The following is a 17511-nucleotide window of genomic DNA, read 5'->3' as shown; positions in this document are numbered from 1 at the left end:
AAGGAGAATAATGAGAAGGGAAAAGAAAGAAAGGGTGATGATATCATAAGAAGGGGCGTCGCCCCACCTGTCAGGATATTTTCGGTAAAAATTGTGCTGCTGTCAGGAAAAATGAGAAAAGGGGAAGGGGAAAAAAAAGAGGGAAAGAAAGGAAAAAGCAGAGAAGAAAGAAAGAAAAAGAGGAGGAGAGGAAAAGAAAGAAAAGGAAACAAAAGAAATGGGGGAAGAAAGAGAGGGGGTAGGAGCCTGAGAGAAGAGGGGTGGGAGTAAGAGAGAGAGAGGGGGGATGTTGGGTAGAGTCACCACGTCGAGGGGGCAAGAAAGATATACGCAAAGATAATTATGTTGCTGTGTCGGTCCGGTGTCGGTATTCTTGCTCGATCCTCGTGTAATATGTCAATGCAGAAGGTTGAAGTCGGTGAGATGTATTATGTCGGTCGGCCGGCAATTTTTTTCTCCTCCGAACTGTGACTTTTTATCGGACAAAGAAACATTTTTTTTTAAATTCAGACAATGATTAAGAGTCTGTACAACGAACCGTGGGGGGGGGGGGGGGGGGGACTGAATTCAGACATGGATTGAGAGTCGAAAATAGTACAACGAATCGTCTTCTTAGTAATTTAAAGAAACGTCGAGGCTTCCGCGCTCTGCTCGGGAGGGAGGCAACTGAATGCAGACAAGGATTAATAGTCAAAAACAGTACAACGAATCGTCTTCTTTCCCTAATATATTAAAGAAACGTCAAAGCTTCGCGCGGGAGGGGAAAATGAATTCAGATAAGGATTAAGAGTCGAAAACAATACAACAAATCGTCTTCTTTCTCTTATATTTAATGAAACGTCAAAGCTTCCGCGCTTTGCGCGGGAGGGGGGCAACTGAATTCAGACTAGGATTAAGATTCGAGAACGGTACAACGAATCGTCTCCTTTCTCTAATAATTTAATGAAACTTGAAAGCTTCCGCGCTTAGCGCGAGATGGGCGAACATGAATTCAGACAACGATTTTTCTATTCTGTTTTGTCCCATCCAGCAATCAAGATATTCATTACGCTCAAGGTCAGACCCTCTTCTTCTGCAAATCCCCCGCATCAATTCGAAGAAGGGTCAACAAAATATAATTTTTTCTGGTCCCACTATTTGGAATAGTCTCCCATTACGCATTCGTTCCTGCACCCCAGTATCAACATTTAAGATAAATCTCAAAACTTATTTATAATAATAGTGTATATTTATAAAGCGCATTATAAATTGTAAATTTCTCTACAGTTTTGTACAATCATAACAAATTTGAATATATAAACAACATTAAAACAACAATAAATAACAAAACAGATAAGCAAATGACAAAAAATATTTATGAGAAAGTTAACCAATTGATGCACCTATAATTACACCTACAAAATTAATTGACATTACATATAACAAATTGTTATTTTCAAAGTGTAATGCACTTGGAAAGCAAAATAATTATTCTGCTTTTATTTATTAAAGGGACTTGGTAACATTATTCAGATGAGAGATAGTGGTGCTAAGGTAGTGACTTCAATGCTAGATGTACAATTAAAGATAATCTGAAAATTTGAGTGAAAACGGACCATTATTCATGGTACAAATTGGGAAAAACTGATCTGATCGATTCCTTAATTTTCCCAACTAAATTATTACAATTTAATTACATTTTAGGTGACTGAATGGAAATCGTCACAAAGCAATAAAATGGCTTTATTACATTCCATCCCAGACATTTAAGTGTTGACAGATTTTTTATAGCCTGTTTTATGTCTTTTTTTTCATGGAAAAAGTTGGGAAAATTCAAAAATGGTTGGGAGAATTTAATGTTAATCACTGTTAAAGGGTGTCATACATTGACTCCTTCAAAGAAAACCATAGATATCTTTGTGGTTTGAGATTTTAAGAGGACATTTTTTTTTTTTTTTGTCTCAAAATTTTTACATTTGACATTTTGGTCCGTTGGGGAGGGGGGAGGGGCACGCCCCTGTTTTTCAGTATATTTCGGGCGAATTTAGGGCTGATTCTAACAAGAAAGAGGACAATTTTTTTTTTTTTTTTTTTTGGGGGGGGGGGGGGGACCCAAAAAAATATCGCAACAACTCAGCCAGCTGCTGAATAAGCGGGGGGGGGGGGGGGGGGGGGGTGGTAAGGGGACACTTTTTGATCTTAAAAAAAAAAAATTAAAAAAAATAACCAAGGGGGGGGGGGGGGTTCCTCAAAAATACACACATAAAAAAAACCAAAAGGGGGGGGGGTTTAACCCCCCAAACCCCCCCCTGCATACGCAAAAATACACACATAAAAAAAAAAAAAAAGGGGGGGGGGGTTTAACCCCCTAACCCCCCCCCCCCCCCCTGCGTACGCGCCTGTGCTCATTTGACCGTTATTAAATGCCTAAAACCACTGGGGTTACATGGGGCTACGCCCCTTGATCCAACCGGGGCTTTTCCCCTGAATGCCACGCCAATATACGCTCCGCTTGCTTTGCTCGCTTTACTCTACCTGATCATAAATACTTTAGCCCCCCCCCCCCCCCCCACTTTGAAGTAACATGTAAGAGTGGGGGGGGGGGTGATGCGTGTTTTTTTTATCTGCCCCCCCCCCCCCAAACGTTTTTGCTCATTACGCCAATGCTCTCTCGTCCCTCGCATTTCGTCCCGCGCCCCCCGGTCATGAAAAGAAATCTCTGCCCCTGCCTACCCATGTTTCTCTTGTGAAACTTAAATTTATCACTCATGGTTTTGTTTTAGAAATATCTTCACATGTACATTTCCAGCGCTGACTCGAAGGAAATTTATGCAACTCTTGGTTTGCACTTCCTGTCGATACAGTGCGCCTGCAGTCGGTTCGGAGCTCCGGGACTCTTAATCCACCGAATTTTGCCTGTTTAACCCTCTTGATCACTACCTGGTGTAATTTTAGAGCAGCTGATTGATTGAAAATAATATTCTAGCGGACAGGTAAGGATTTGACTCGAGGAAATCTTTATATCAAGAATGTATCTATAGTTTTTATTTCTTTACGGATTCGCACGATTGTCTAGCCCACAGGGCCTACGGGCAGCTGGATGGTAGGCCACGGAAGGTTATGGGCAGAGTAGAGCTGACGTGGCCGGTACTCCGTACCGCACAGTGAACACGAGTGGGGAGTGGGCGGGCCGGGTCGGTTTCATTCTTTATTGATTGTTCAGACAATAATGATAATTTTGAAGATTAATCAAGGCGAACCAAATTTCACAAGTCTTAATTATCTTCCTAGTCCTAGCATGCTAGAGTGCAATTCTTAGTCCATAAGAGTAAGACCATAGCCAGTTATTTATGAATTCCCTGGCTTGGCTAGCTTAACTTAAGTTAAGGGCTCCCTCGAAAAAAATGTTATGATATTTTTCGAGGGAGCCTTAATTTGCTCCCATAGGGTCCTACGGAGAGGTAGGTAAACAACATATAAAATGTGTCCAAAATCACACTTTCCCGCACCCGACCAATATTGGACAGCGGCTTTGATAAATTGTATGGGACTTGTGATCGTAATTACACCCAGAATATCATAATCAGAGGTAAAAATAACGAAATAAAAGCAATTTTCTTACCAGACCGATACAGCTTAGCTCCCTTTTCACGTGTAGCGTGTGAATTCACGATCTCTACCCAATGGTGATGACCTCTGACTGGCACTTCGTAAATGTGCTGCTTCCGTATAATGCGCTGAATAACACTCGTACAGCGCATTAAAAAGACGTACACGCAGAATTATGTTGTTATACTAAATTTAGCCAAACAGCTGTATCGCGCAATATGCAAGCATATGTATAGCGTACGCGACATGTGCCATTGACTAGTATGGCTAGCCTTTCACACAATAAACCCGGAATTGAATACACGTTATAGTCAATGGCAATATCGCGAAGACAATGCACGTTGTCTCCGTCACTTGCCATTGACTATAACGTGTATTCACTTCCGGGGTTTATGGTGCGAACGGCTATCCATACTTTCATTCACTATACGCGCAGATGTTACGTGATGTAACCATGGTTTGGACTGAATGGAGCTCACGCCACCCTAATTAGCTGATCCGAAAAATGTAGAGAAAGGTATTTTCAAACTGTAATCAGTTGTGATCCCTGGGGGCTAGCGAAAAAATAAGCGCATAGATATATTCCTTAGGACTGGGACTACATGTACTTATTGATCGGGGCGTCATATATCTCAAAAGTGACAAACCTCGGAGTTAGCCAGGACAATGTTTAAATTGCTGTTTTGACCAAGATATTTTTAGAATTTTGAGATGACCCCCCCTTTGGAAATATTGGAATTCACCTGCTCTTTCATATGACACCTCATTTATTAAGTATCACCTTCAGGATCACAACAGATAAAGGTTTGAATCTCGAATTGAAAAAAACAACTTGACTTTTTTGGCATGGTCTCGCAATGCACATAGACTGCATAGGGATGCGTGCAATCTCTAAGGGAAGAATTTTAGCACACAACATCGGGTGCGCGATCAGAAACCCTACAAGTACATACCGATGGCAGGTTGCGGGCAGGAGGGCGCACGCCTGCGTAAATTTATTTAAATAACTTCTTAATCTTACAAACAATACGTCAATGTTCTTTCGTTTATACAGCTACATTTCTTTAGAACAATCCCCCCTTTAAATTTGCAATGCTAGTTCTTTGAGTATTTAAAACAATGCTGAAAACACATCTCTTTAAGTCTTGTTCCTGAATAGCCCTCTGACCTTTACTTTTTATATTTTTTGTAGATTAACGTAGGATAACTATTAACTTATGAACTATTTGTATTTTGGTTTAAGTGATCTGTAATTATGTACATGTACATGAACTATTTTCATTTTCAAAGTTTTAATGTTAATTGATTTGGGTTAATTTGTACCGTACATCTCCATGTATCAGACTCACCCCTATTTTTGTTGCCGACTCTGTAGGCAACAAACCAGGTCCGAGTTCAAAAACTCACGCCGGAAAGGACCTTCATTTTACTGCGAGGTGCAGTGGAAGGCTCCGATTAGTGCTTGTGAACTTGTCACAAATATTAATAACAATGTCGTTTTTAAAACTAAAGATGACAGAAGTCTACCGGTAAACAGAAATCCGGACATATAGGTAGTGTTGTTTTAGGTTCAGAGTGGTGAGTGTACACTCCACGTATTTCTGTGCTGGGAGACATTGCCAGGTGCAGGGGCATAAAACGACACTTAAAAAAAGAAAAGAACAAAAAAAAATCAAAAAATCAAAATCAAATCTTGTGCCTGTGTTTACAGACGCACCCCCGACTTTCAATTTATTTTTTTTGGCTGAAAAAAGTTGCGTCTTATTCACGGAGATTTACGGTAATGCAAATTCTGTTTCCTTTACTTATCATTTATTTTTCTTCTAAACCGCTTAGAGACATAATGCAATTCGCGGTATAGAAATATCTTACTATTATTATTACCGTATTATCATTTATTATTTTACTGAGCATAGTCGAGTAATTTACAAGATATTGCCAATCAAACTCTTGTTACATTTTTTTTGAGACGCACCATATACAAATATTTTACATACAGTACATGTACATGTAGTTCATGAAAAGGTTGTCCTGATAGAATGTAATCAATAAAGCAGTAGAGTGTGTGTGTGTGTGTGTGTGTAATTGGGTTTTTACATATATGTGTACCAACCTGATCAGATATGATTATTTACTTCTGGGGACCAACTTTTAACGTCACCATCCGAAAGACGTGACTCGGTTTCGAACCTGCGTCCTCGGCTGAATCAGTTTGTAACTTCCATTGTTAGCTGGATTACAGGCGCACGCCACAACGCCTAGTAGATGAAAATGAAAAAATAGTCTAGTATCCAGATCATCAGAGATTTCATTTTATCACAGCGACACTCTAAGTGTGAAGAGCAGTACATGTTGGTTCACAAATCATATGTTAATGAGTTTGGTTTGATTAATGACCCAACGTGATCTAGAGCAAGGTAATCCATCAGTATTGGTTTCTGTTCGGTCTAGTACATATATTTGATAAATTCATGCAATGTAATAAATGAACTACAGGATGCCTTTACAACAGGTTACATTTCATGTCATTTGTTATGCATACATGTGCAAGTACTATACAGGCCAGGGCATATCAATCCAAAGTTAACCCAACTGTGGTAGCTCCTAATTGAAAAGTCATAACCAATAGAGTACCAAAGCTGTGACGTCATCAACATTATTTTTAGAATTTCTAATTTTTTTCTTCATTTTCTGAAAGAGCATAAAAAATAATATTCAAATGTATTAGCGACTACGGCCGTATAATGGTAGCTGTGACCATGAAAATCTCAGAATATGTAGTTGTGATATATAATTTCCAAACGGGAATAGCTCATCAGTCGATTTTAGTCAAGAAACATTGTTTTATATCTTGACCTTGAGAGGGAGCTATACAGCATAAAGAGTTTATTATCTAAAATTTCACAACTTTAGACCCCAGTTCAACTGCGATAACGATCATGTTCATTTGAACCAAATTCATGGCCCCATACCAAAACTTTGTATTACCTTTAAATGTACAATGTGATTATGAACTGTACATGGACATAGAGGCCTATATATCCGAGATAAGGAATTTAGATTGGTAAGTACTTGCCGACAGTATGTCAACAAACACTACCCTTTTAAGAATAGCCTACTGCATGTATAGCAATGTGAAGGTTTGAGGGAGAACACTCCACTAATTTGATTGAATGTGTAGACAAAATTGATGTGGCAGGACCAATGCATTGCTTGGGAATGCATCCTCAGTCCATCGTTGTTCCATTCCAGCTCATATTTAGTTTGTTTATAAAGGAGGGGGAGGGATAGAGCAGGGATATGTGAGTTAAATGGATATTCCGTCTCGAAAGAATTTCCCGAGGGAAAGATATTCAAGATTAACTTGGCTTAACAACAAGTAATGTAACCCTCTTCAGCCATCAAATCCATCAACAGCCGCCCTTATCAGACCACAGATGCCCTCTGGCAATCCAAATGTTACGAAATGTTACGCAACACGGTCTGCTTCCCTAAGCTCTCCAAACACTTGGTCGTAAAAAAAAGGCTTTGAAGCCATGCGAGTCACCGAGAAAATGACGTCATACTCATGGAAGATATATATAGCTATAACATATAAAATACAAAAATCGACAACTTATGGCACAATACAACCTTCTATTTGTTATCAAATGCTTTCGCTGTGCTCGGATAACTCTACTGAAGACGTAGCCATCTGAACCAGCGAAATCGACCAAGGAAATCGTGAGTTAGAGTGAATGCAAGTTTCTCATCATCATCGTGTTCTCTTCTAATTATTGACATTTTCCGAAAGTTTCCGAAATTTTTACATAGCTAGGAAGGTAGTCCATAAGTTTATCTCTTAAAATAACTAAATGAAATTGTGTTGTATATTTGCGCATTTGGTTTAATGAGGGTTAGAAGTTGTCAATTCATCACCACTTTTCACCCCGAGTACGGGCAGGCGACGCGCAAGCCGCCGTGCTCGCTGGGCTGTACATGCTGCATGTTGTGGGAGGAAACACACACAGCTGCATTACTACCCTGGCCGTATATTAAAAATTGTGCAATTGATTCTCAACATTTCAAACACCACTGTACAAAACTCAACTGATTTCACTCAAAGTCAGTACTTTAGTGACGATTGATGACACCTAAAGAGCATTAAAATACATTTTTTTAAACTTTCCGATGTTAGAAAGAATAATTAAAAAATTAAAATCGTGAGTCTACTGTCAAACTTGCCGATCAACCGCATCGGTATAATTATGTGCATTTGTATGTCGTGAGTGTATTGACTATTCATGTATTCAAATGCTGCCTATTTACACGTACTGCAGTGCTAGTAGTCAATACGCATCAACTATCTATGTTTTGCGATGAAACCATTTAACCATACGTTCTGGTTTGCTGCAACGATTAAGATTTTCCGTTGATGGAATTTCACACGTGCATATTAAACTTGTGTTGGTCTCCAACTTCTCATAAATTAAATCTTCCTCAAAACCAGTCAGAAAGTCTAAATCGTCGCCTAGCAAATACTCATCCCTACTGTATGCCGCCATTTTTGTTGATAGCAGCCGATGTCTATTTCCAACAATGCATTTCGCGAGCCCTATGTCACTCAGTTTCGGGAGTGAGATTTACGAGCTGTGCGGTCCGGGAGGGGGATTAAGGGGATTATGATAGGGGAAAAAAAGACTGTCGGTGCCTCGCAGTGCTTCAAAGGGCCCTCTTAGATGGGGTATCCATTTAAACTCACATATCCCTGGATAGAGGAAACCAGGAGAGGATTGATGAAAGCTTCAGTTTTCAGTTTTTTAAGAATCGTCAAAACAAAGCTGAAATAATGAAGGAAACGGTGAAGAAAGTTTCCTATTTCATTAATTACCTGTGAAACATTTGTATTGTTTTTTAAAGATTTAAAGAATTTAGGGAGATGTAAACAACTCTTTGAACAATGTAATTCTGTACATGTACTATTGTACTTGCATAATAAATTCTAGCTTCCAGAATAATTTTCATAATTTCATTTCAACACACACCAAGGCAGTTTGTTATCTACTCCAGTCCAAATGTTGGTTTTGTGTCATATCATCAATCATCAGCACAGTTTAGCGTATTGTACTAGTATCCTATTATGTATGTTTTCAAGCAGGGAGTTTTGGTATAAACATCTTTATCATAACAGGATGTAAACAATGTCATAGAATCTTTTAATCCCTTCTCTTTCAGCTCAGGCAACCATGCAATGGAGTGATATCATGTGATAGTATGGAGGATTTGGATATTAAAGATAAAAGACTGCGTTTGCAGAGACATGCACCAAGCACTTCTCCAATTCCGGTAAGCTTTTTTTCTCTGATTTAATGCCAATTAAGATTCATATTTTATTTGCATTATAGAAATATTAAATCCCCAACAGTAGTTGCGTGTCATTCATTGGTGGTCATATATATGGAAATGTTAACAATGTTTTGGTTCCCTTTAACTAATTAACTCTTTGAAATATGAAATCAACCAGGAGAACAAGAATAGAGAATGTCCTTCCAGCAAAAAAAGCTTTATTTTGCATTTTTTTAAACGTGTCTAGTAACATTGTAACATACATGTACATGTATGTACTAAACATCCAGGCCTACAATATTATTGTTAGTTTGGTTTTACAGTGCATATAACATCATGTAGATTATAATTCTTCTGCTATTCATAATTGATTGCCTCTATATACCTTCATGTATTTTAGAGGGTAGATGTACAGGTGTATTATGTATGGTTGGTGAGAACAGGTGACCTTGTACTTTATGCTTCATAGATTTCTGAGTGGTAGTGAGTATAAGCATGAAGCTTTGAATAAATTACAAGGTAAGGCTCTAACCGCTCTATGGTTAGTCACTAGTATACAGTACATGATAGGGATGTGGATGACTCTATTAAATTAGTTTAGAGGGGGGGGGGGGGGGGGGCTGTAGACCTGTTAAAGGATAAAATTGTATCTTTAGTATGCTTCAATACCTCCTTTTGTAAAACACCATTCCTCGTTCTGCATGATTCCTCCTAAATTGAATTGAATTGAATTGAATTGAAAAACCATTTGATACAACAGCAAGGCATTTTTGCCATTTCCATTTTATTGTACCGTATTCTATAATTTCTGACAATGAAATATACATTTTTTTTTTAGTAATTTTCATTGTCCCGAGGAATGTTACCTGAATGACTGACAAGGTTCCACTGTACCAGTCTTCAAAGTCCAAAGGCTAAAGAACTTTTCAAGACCTAATTTTTAGTATGGTACTTCCCTTTCTTGCATCCCCAAGAGATACATGTATGCATAGTTAAACTATTACTTATGGAATAAACAAAGGTCATCTTTCGTGTTTCATGTCAATTTACGGAAGGATCTTTCTTTTCTCACATACATCATACAGTACATCATACATTTGAGATTAAGACTGAAAGGTCTACACAGTATGCACCTTGCATATAGTGATGATATACAGCACGGTATGCAGAGATATTGACACAACTTGGATGGGTCAATAGAATTAGTGGATCTACTGTACAGTACACCATCACTCAGGGCATTAGGTAGAAATAGATGCCTGCCTGCTAGTTACTCCATTATGCAAATTTCATCCTGGTTATGTCAATATGGCTTAAACTAAAAGAGAGAGAGATAGATACAGTACATGTACAAATTGTAAGTATCATTAAAAGGGGGAAAATTCAGTGATGACAAATGTTTGTTTCATTTCAAAGAATTTACTAATAATAGAAACCAGTTTATATTTGGTTGGCTGTGAAACTATCCAGAGTTTCTATTTTTACCCTGTGTAATACATGTACATGTTTATGTACCAGTAGGCGGCACTAAAAACAAATGTTACAGGCCTTCCATTTTGTGATTTCAGTCAAATTTGATGGCCAGGTCTCGCTGCATTCGTGTCCACTTCTGACAGGGCTGTAACTGCTGGAGATACTCTCGGTGCATAATTCTGGATGACGTCATCCATGAATGCTCTGTAGTCTCCACCAAACTTTGGGTTCTTCCGCAACCTCCCAGGCAGCTGCTTCCATCTCTTCAAGGGAAGTGGCTTGTTGAAGGAAAGGTTTGGCTTTGCAGACTTCGGAGGTAATGGCATCTCATAGTGGCCGTTGTCACATCTGCGGGCACCACTCTCCAAGATCTCCTTCAATTCCATCTCCTCCACGGAGTACAGCTCACCATCTGCACTTGAGTCCTTGTAGCCATCTTTCGGAAACTGGATGCCTTTCTCAGTGTCCATGATCTCCTTGGCCTTACTCTCATAGGCAAACTCTGGCTGCATCTCAATTGCAGATATCCTATTGCAGATCTGAACACCATCCTCCTGCACCGACGTCTGGCAGACATTGCCAACTACTCCCCATCCGAGTGCTGTCTTAATGGCATACGGGTCATCTTCTCCTCCTGCTATCACCTCTCGAGGGCGGATGGCTCGGGGACAGTTATTTCCAATTAAAAGCGATACCTTGACGCTCCTGTTGTATGGCATCAACTCATGAGCAACTGGCTCAAGATGAGGCCACTCCTTCAAGCCTTCACTTCTTGGGATCTGGGATCTGCTAGCTGGAATAGACTCTCTAGAGAAGCACGGGGGTAGGTCAATCTCGTTCTCCCTATTGAAGTCCAACACCTGTAAACCGCTCTCCTTCATGCTCCTGACATTGGCTGTTGCGTGCATGGTGGTGATCCTGCGGGTAGTAGCAGTTCCCTGTACTCCTAACTGCTCACACAGTTCGTCCGAAACGAAGCCTACATTACGCTGATCATCCTTGCACCTCACCCAGTCTGGCACAATCATACAGTGCTCCTGTTCATCTTGGTCTTGAGGAGCGCAGACATTGGTGTATTTGGATGCAGCTTCCTCGGGTGGATTTATCTGGTTCTCGGTTGGCTGATGCAGACAGGCAAGGGGGCACCCTTCACAAATCTTGCAAACCTTCCTCTCAGTGCAGTCCTTGGCTCCATGACCGTCAGCAACGCCGCTAAATACGGGTATCTCCAACTTTGGAACTTGACTCGCAACAGCAAGTCTCTGCGTTAGCACGTTTTGTTGCACATGGGCCATGGACTCTGCCATCGTTTCAAAACCTGTCTGGTTAGAAGTTCTATCAAGAATAGGTGTTGTTGTGCCAACTGCCAATCCATGGACGGAATCCCCTGGCTGTTCCTTTGGCAATTTGACATGTTCGATGACAGCTTCAGAGCTGTCATTCTCTTCCTCTCTTTCTAATCTATTTATTTTGTCAGCCGGCTTCTTTCTCAGCGGACTCAGCTTCAGCTGTATGAGCTTTCGTTCCTCATTAGCAATTAGCTCTTCTAGTTGCTCAACCTTTAGAGCATCGAGCCTGTCCTCCTCGTCCATGATAGCTAGTTCTAACCTCATACTCTCAATAGACATCCGTAAGCTCGCTACACGTGTAGCCTTCATGATGACTGCATCATGTTGTCCTGCTTCCACATCGCTCTTGGTGAACTTAACACCAGCTAGACTTCTAGCCTTCGATGTGGGATTCCTCTCTGTCGTCGTTTCACGTTGCACTGCAGGCTCTGGTAAAGGCATGACTTCAGGCCTTTATAAACCTAGGTCTGCTTACAAGTTCATTAAACGGCTGCAAAAAGTCTTATAATTGATGTTCGTTTGTCATTCGAACTTCATTCGTTATTGTGAAACTTCGCTTGTTATTCGACTTCGAATAACAGACTTCGATTGTTATTGTGGCTGCCTTCATAAATCTTTATATGAAGGAGTTTCGTCTAACAATAAATCCAACTGTTGTTATTCACAAGGCACACCGATGAAAATTAACACTGGAAACAATTTGCTAAAGTCCAACCAACTTCTGTTTTATTCAGCAACTCGTAACTTCACTTTCATATCTTCGGTACAACCTTCAGGTTAATTACTATCTCCGGTAAACCTTCAGATAACAATCTGTAATGATAATAAACAAACAAACAAATAATGAATAAATGTTTCAGCATGTAAGCATATAAAAACCCTATAGCTAAATTAAAGATACTGATTACAACACATTAATATATGACACAAGATTAGAGTTAAACTGGATTAAATATCTATGTGAACACACCCTGCATTGAAACTATGCAGTAAACTATTAAACAGTACACACAAGCAAAGGTACATGAGTGTGAACAGGGCCGCATTCAGATGCGGTTGGTCACTTAAGTTCCTATGCTAAATAACTATAACAAAGAAAATTGTTTCTTTCCTAAACACTTAGTTTTGCTCTAAATCGACATGAACTATATATAATAAATCAGTAATCACCTACATCGTTGCAGAATATTTGCTACTTTGAAACACTAAAATGTACTGTAACTTCTGCTGACAAAGACAAAGAACTCGGCTTTCTACACTATACATTATACACACTCATCTCTTTGTCTACTCCTAAAAGCTAGGTACAACATCTAACATCATCTTTACGAAACTCCTATAAAATTCTACCAAACTCAACTGAGATTATATTAAGATTCATCCTAGCGTTCTAGTATATCAAATAACATATATAGAAATAGATATCGTATTCTTACCGAATTGGGCCTGTAGTTTGTTCCACAAAATAACTAAAACTTTCTGCTGCAATGTTATGTAACTCGGACCTTACTGCATCACTTCGACATTCAGAATGACTGGAGTTTGCTTCTCCCAGAACATAGGTTGAGAAGAACAAAGAACTTCCTGTCTCTGTGACTCGTATAATCTTAAAGTAAACAATAGCCTCCAAGATATGCTGGTAGGCATATTAAGACACTGGTAGTCTCATAATAAGACTCTTCAAACTATATAAGAAATGCACATTTCTTCACTACATCCTGATGTAGTGACATGGCTCCTTTAAATGTTAGTAACATTTACTTAAATAACTGTTAATATCCAAATTTAAGACTACGCTACAACATAGATAGACATACTGCACTACTATTACTACCAAGGAACAACATTAACCTCTAACGATCTTTCATGTAACATTCATGAACATTAAGAGAACATTAAGAGAAATCAACTTTACCCAACAATGCTCCAAATACTGCTTGATAAACAATCCCGATTAGTGTAATACACAAAGTTAAACTTAGATGTATATCAAGTATACTTAATCAACCCCTTCCGTTGATGACCACATGAATACATAATCATACGTATTGTAAATTAGTAAAAACATTAAATGAAGACACTCCTGACATCAGGAACATATTATACAACAATAAGTTAAAGGCTCCTTGAGGGGGAATCCCTACTGTCTTCTGCGTGATAATGACAAAACTTGTTTGCAAAATAAGATAAGACAACAAAAACGTAAAAGTCATGAAACTCAGATAAAGGTAGAAATCTAGAAAGAGGGAATGAGTGAGAAAGTGATTGTGAAAGAAAGAGAAATAGAAAGAAAATGACTGATCGCAATTAGTCTTACACCTCTGTTATTAACAACAGAACTAATTATTCTAAGCTTCTACCGGTAGTAGTAACACAAGTTTGTGGACGGGTCTATTAAGGTAACGAGGTTTCTTCAGTATACTGTCCAGAGCTCCATCAGTCATGAGGAGCTTTACCTTTCTAACGCGTTCGTCTTGACTAGGAAAAACTTCTGCTACCCTTGCCAGAGGCCACTGGACGTCCGCAGTCTCCTTCACGATGACTACATCGCTGATGGCCAGGTCTCGCTGCATTCGTGTCCACTTCTGACAGGGCTGTAACTGCTGGAGATACTCTCGGTGCATAATTCTGGATGACGTCATCCATGAATGCTCTGTAGTCTCCACCAAACTTTGGGTTCTTCCGCAACCTCCCAGGCAGCTGCTTCCATCTCTTCAAGGGAAGTGGCTTGTTGAAGGAAAGGTTTGGCTTTGCAGACTTCGGAGGTAATGGCATCTCATAGTGGCCGTTGTCACATCTGCGGGCACCACTCTCCAAGATCTCCTTCAATTCCATCTCCTCCACGGAGTACAGCTCACCATCTGCACTTGAGTCCTTGTAGCCATCTTTCGGAAACTGGATGCCTTTCTCAGTGTCCATGATCTCCTTGGCCTTACTCTCATAGGCAAACTCTGGCTGCATCTCAATTGCAGATATCCTATTGCAGATCTGAACACCATCCTCCTGCACCGACGTCTGGCAGACATTGCCAACTACTCCCCATCCGAGTGCTGTCTTAATGGCATACGGGTCATCTTCTCCTCCTGCTATCACCTCTCGAGGGCGGATGGCTCGGGGACAGTTATTTCCAATTAAAAGCGATACCTTGACGCTCCTGTTGTATGGCATCAACTCATGAGCAACTGGCTCAAGATGAGGCCACTCCTTCAAGCCTTCACTTCTTGGGATCTGGGATCTGCTAGCTGGAATAGACTCTCTAGAGAAGCACGGGGGTAGGTCAATCTCGTTCTCCCTATTGAAGTCCAACACCTGTAAACCGCTCTCCTTCATGCTCCTGACATTGGCTGTTGCGTGCATGGTGGTGATCCTGCAGGTAGTAGCAGTTCCCTGTACTCCTAACTGCTCACACAGTTCGTCCGAAACGAAGCCTACATTACGCTGATCATCCTTGCACCTCACCCAGTCTGGCACAATCATACAGTGCTCCTGTTCATCTTGGTCTTGAGGAGCGCAGACATTGGTGTATTTGGATGCAGCTTCCTCGGGTGGATTTATCTGGTTCTCGGTTGGCTGATGCAGACAGGCAAGGGGGCACCCTTCACAAATCTTGCAAACCTTCCTCTCAGTGCAGTCCTTGGCTCCATGACCGTCAGCAACGCCGCTAAATACGGGTATCTCCAACTTTGGAACTTGACTCGCAACAGCAAGTCTCTGCGTTAGCACGTTTTGTTGCACATGGGCCATGGACTCTGCCATCGTTTCAAAACCTGTCTGGTTAGAAGTTCTATCAAGAATAGGTGTTGTTGTGCCAACTGCCAATCCATGGACGGAATCCCCTGGCTGTTCCTTTGGCAATTTGACATGTTCGATGACAGCTTCAGAGCTGTCATTCTCTTCCTCTCTTTCTAATCTATTTATTTTGTCAGCCGGCTTCTTTCTCAGCGGACTCAGCTTCAGCTGTATGAGCTTTCGTTCCTCATTAGCAATTAGCTCTTCTAGTTGCTCAACCTTTAGAGCATCGAGCCTGTCCTCCTCGTCCATGATAGCTAGTTCTAACCTCATACTCTCAATAGACATCCGTAAGCTCGCTACACGTGTAGCCTTCATGATGACTGCATCATGTTGTCCTGCTTCCACATCGCTCTTGGTGAACTTAACACCAGCTAGACTTCTAGCCTTCGATGTGGGATTCCTCTCTGTCGTCGTTTCACGTTGCACTGCAGGCTCTGGTAAAGGCATGACTTCAGGCCTTTATAAACCTAGGTCTGCTTACAAGTTCATTAAACGGCTGCAAAAAGTCTTATAATTGATGTTCGTTTGTCATTCGAACTTCATTCGTTATTGTGAAACTTCGCTTGTTATTCGACTTCGAATAACAGACTTCGATTGTTATTGTGGCTGCCTTCATAAATCTTTATATGAAGGAGTTTCGTCTAACAATAAATCCAACTGTTGTTATTCACAAGGCACACCGATGAAAATTAACACTGGAAACAATTTGCTAAAGTCCAACCAACTTCTGTTTTATTCAGCAACTCGTAACTTCACTTTCATATCTTCGGTACAACCTTCAGGTTAATTACTATCTCCGGTAAACCTTCAGATAACAATCTGTAATGATAATAAACAAACAAACAAATAATGAATAAATGTTTCAGCATGTAAGCATATAAAAACCCTATAGCTAAATTAAAGATACTGATTACAACACATTAATATATGACACAAGATTAGAGTTAAACTGGATTAAATATCTATGTGAACACACCCTGCATTGAAACTATGCAGTAAACTATTAAACAGTACACACAAGCAAAGGTACATGAGTGTGAACAGGGCCGCATTCAGATGCGGTTGGTCACTTAAGTTCCTATGCTAAATAACTATAACAAAGAAAATTGTTTCTTTCCTAAACACTTAGTTTTGCTCTAAATCGACATGAACTATATATAATAAATCAGTAATCACCTACATCGTTGCAGAATATTTGCTACTTTGAAACACTAAAATGTACTGTAACTTCTGCTGACAAAGACAAAGAACTCGGCTTTCTACACTATACATTATACACACTCATCTCTTTGTCTACTCCTAAAAGCTAGGTACAACATCTAACATCATCTTTACGAAACTCCTATAAAATTCTACCAAACTCAACTGAGATTATATTAAGATTCATCCTAGCGTTCTAGTATATCAAATAACATATATAGAAATAGATATCGTATTCTTACCGAATTGGGCCTGTAGTTTGTTCCACAAAATAACTAAAACTTTCTGCTGCAATGTTATGTAACTCGGACCTTACTGCATCACTTCGACATTCAGAATGACTGGAGTTTGCTTCTCCCAGAACATAGGTTGAGAAGAACAAAGAACTTCCTGTCTCTGTGACTCGTATAATCTTAAAGTAAACAATAGCCTCCAAGATATGCTGGTAGGCATATTAAGACACTGGTAGTCTCATAATAAGACTCTTCAAACTATATAAGAAATGCACATTTCTTCACTACATCCTGATGTAGTGACATACCCAATGAAGGTATTTGACCTTTTCAAGATTAGAAAGCCTCAAATATTTTAGAGAACTTATTCCCTCAAACTCCATGCCAAATCTGGGTTCTACAGATGTTTGAAGAATTATATTTTGCACATCAGTGTATTCATTGATAAAACAGAGAATTTTTCAGTAATAATAGTTTGTTTGGTTCCAATATTTGTTATTCTATTTCTTTATAAGAAAGAGGGCATTGAACAGGATTTTTTTTATGGAAGA

The 17511-nt window shown here is 39.8% G+C and overlaps 2 protein-coding genes across 4 annotated transcripts in view; one reads left to right on the top strand and one right to left on the bottom strand.

Annotated features, from left to right (window-relative positions):
* Positions 1-2836: 2836 nt before the first annotated feature.
* LOC585882 (oxysterol-binding protein-related protein 6) overlaps positions 2837-17511 on the top strand; it is a 63666-nt gene continuing 48991 nt past the window's right edge. For 2 of the 3 annotated variants that reach the window (XM_030973798.1, XM_030973797.1), the window contains exons 1-2: positions 2837-2972; positions 8803-8913. In XM_030973798.1, the coding sequence (XP_030829658.1) occupies positions 8842-8913 (72 nt within the window). In that variant the 5' untranslated portion in view covers positions 2837-2972; positions 8803-8841. Of the gene's footprint in view, positions 2973-8802; positions 8914-17511 lie in introns of those variants that run through there. The other variant, XM_030973799.1, reaches the window with a different exon arrangement.
* Positions 12440-17260, bottom strand: LOC105443957. Its single transcript, XM_030973800.1, has 3 exons — positions 16970-17260; positions 13172-16346; positions 12440-12548 (listed from the first exon to the last, which is right to left on the bottom strand). The coding sequence occupies exon 2, from the start codon at positions 15972-15974 to the stop codon at positions 14214-14216; it is 1761 nt and encodes a 586-aa protein (XP_030829660.1). The 5' UTR covers positions 15975-16346; positions 16970-17260; the 3' UTR covers positions 12440-12548; positions 13172-14213.

Source organism: Strongylocentrotus purpuratus, unplaced genomic scaffold (genome assembly GCF_000002235.5).
Source record: "Strongylocentrotus purpuratus isolate Spur 01 unplaced genomic scaffold, Spur_5.0 spur5_scaffold_7, whole genome shotgun sequence".
NCBI lineage: Eukaryota > Metazoa > Echinodermata > Echinoidea > Camarodonta > Strongylocentrotidae > Strongylocentrotus > Strongylocentrotus purpuratus.
This window is presented reverse-complemented; position numbering and strand designations above follow the sequence as displayed.

Coding starts and splice junctions, on each gene's coding strand:
- LOC105443957 (XM_030973800.1), bottom strand. CDS start 15,974: ATGCCTTTACCAGAGCCTGCAGTGCAACGTGAAACGACGACAGAGAGG.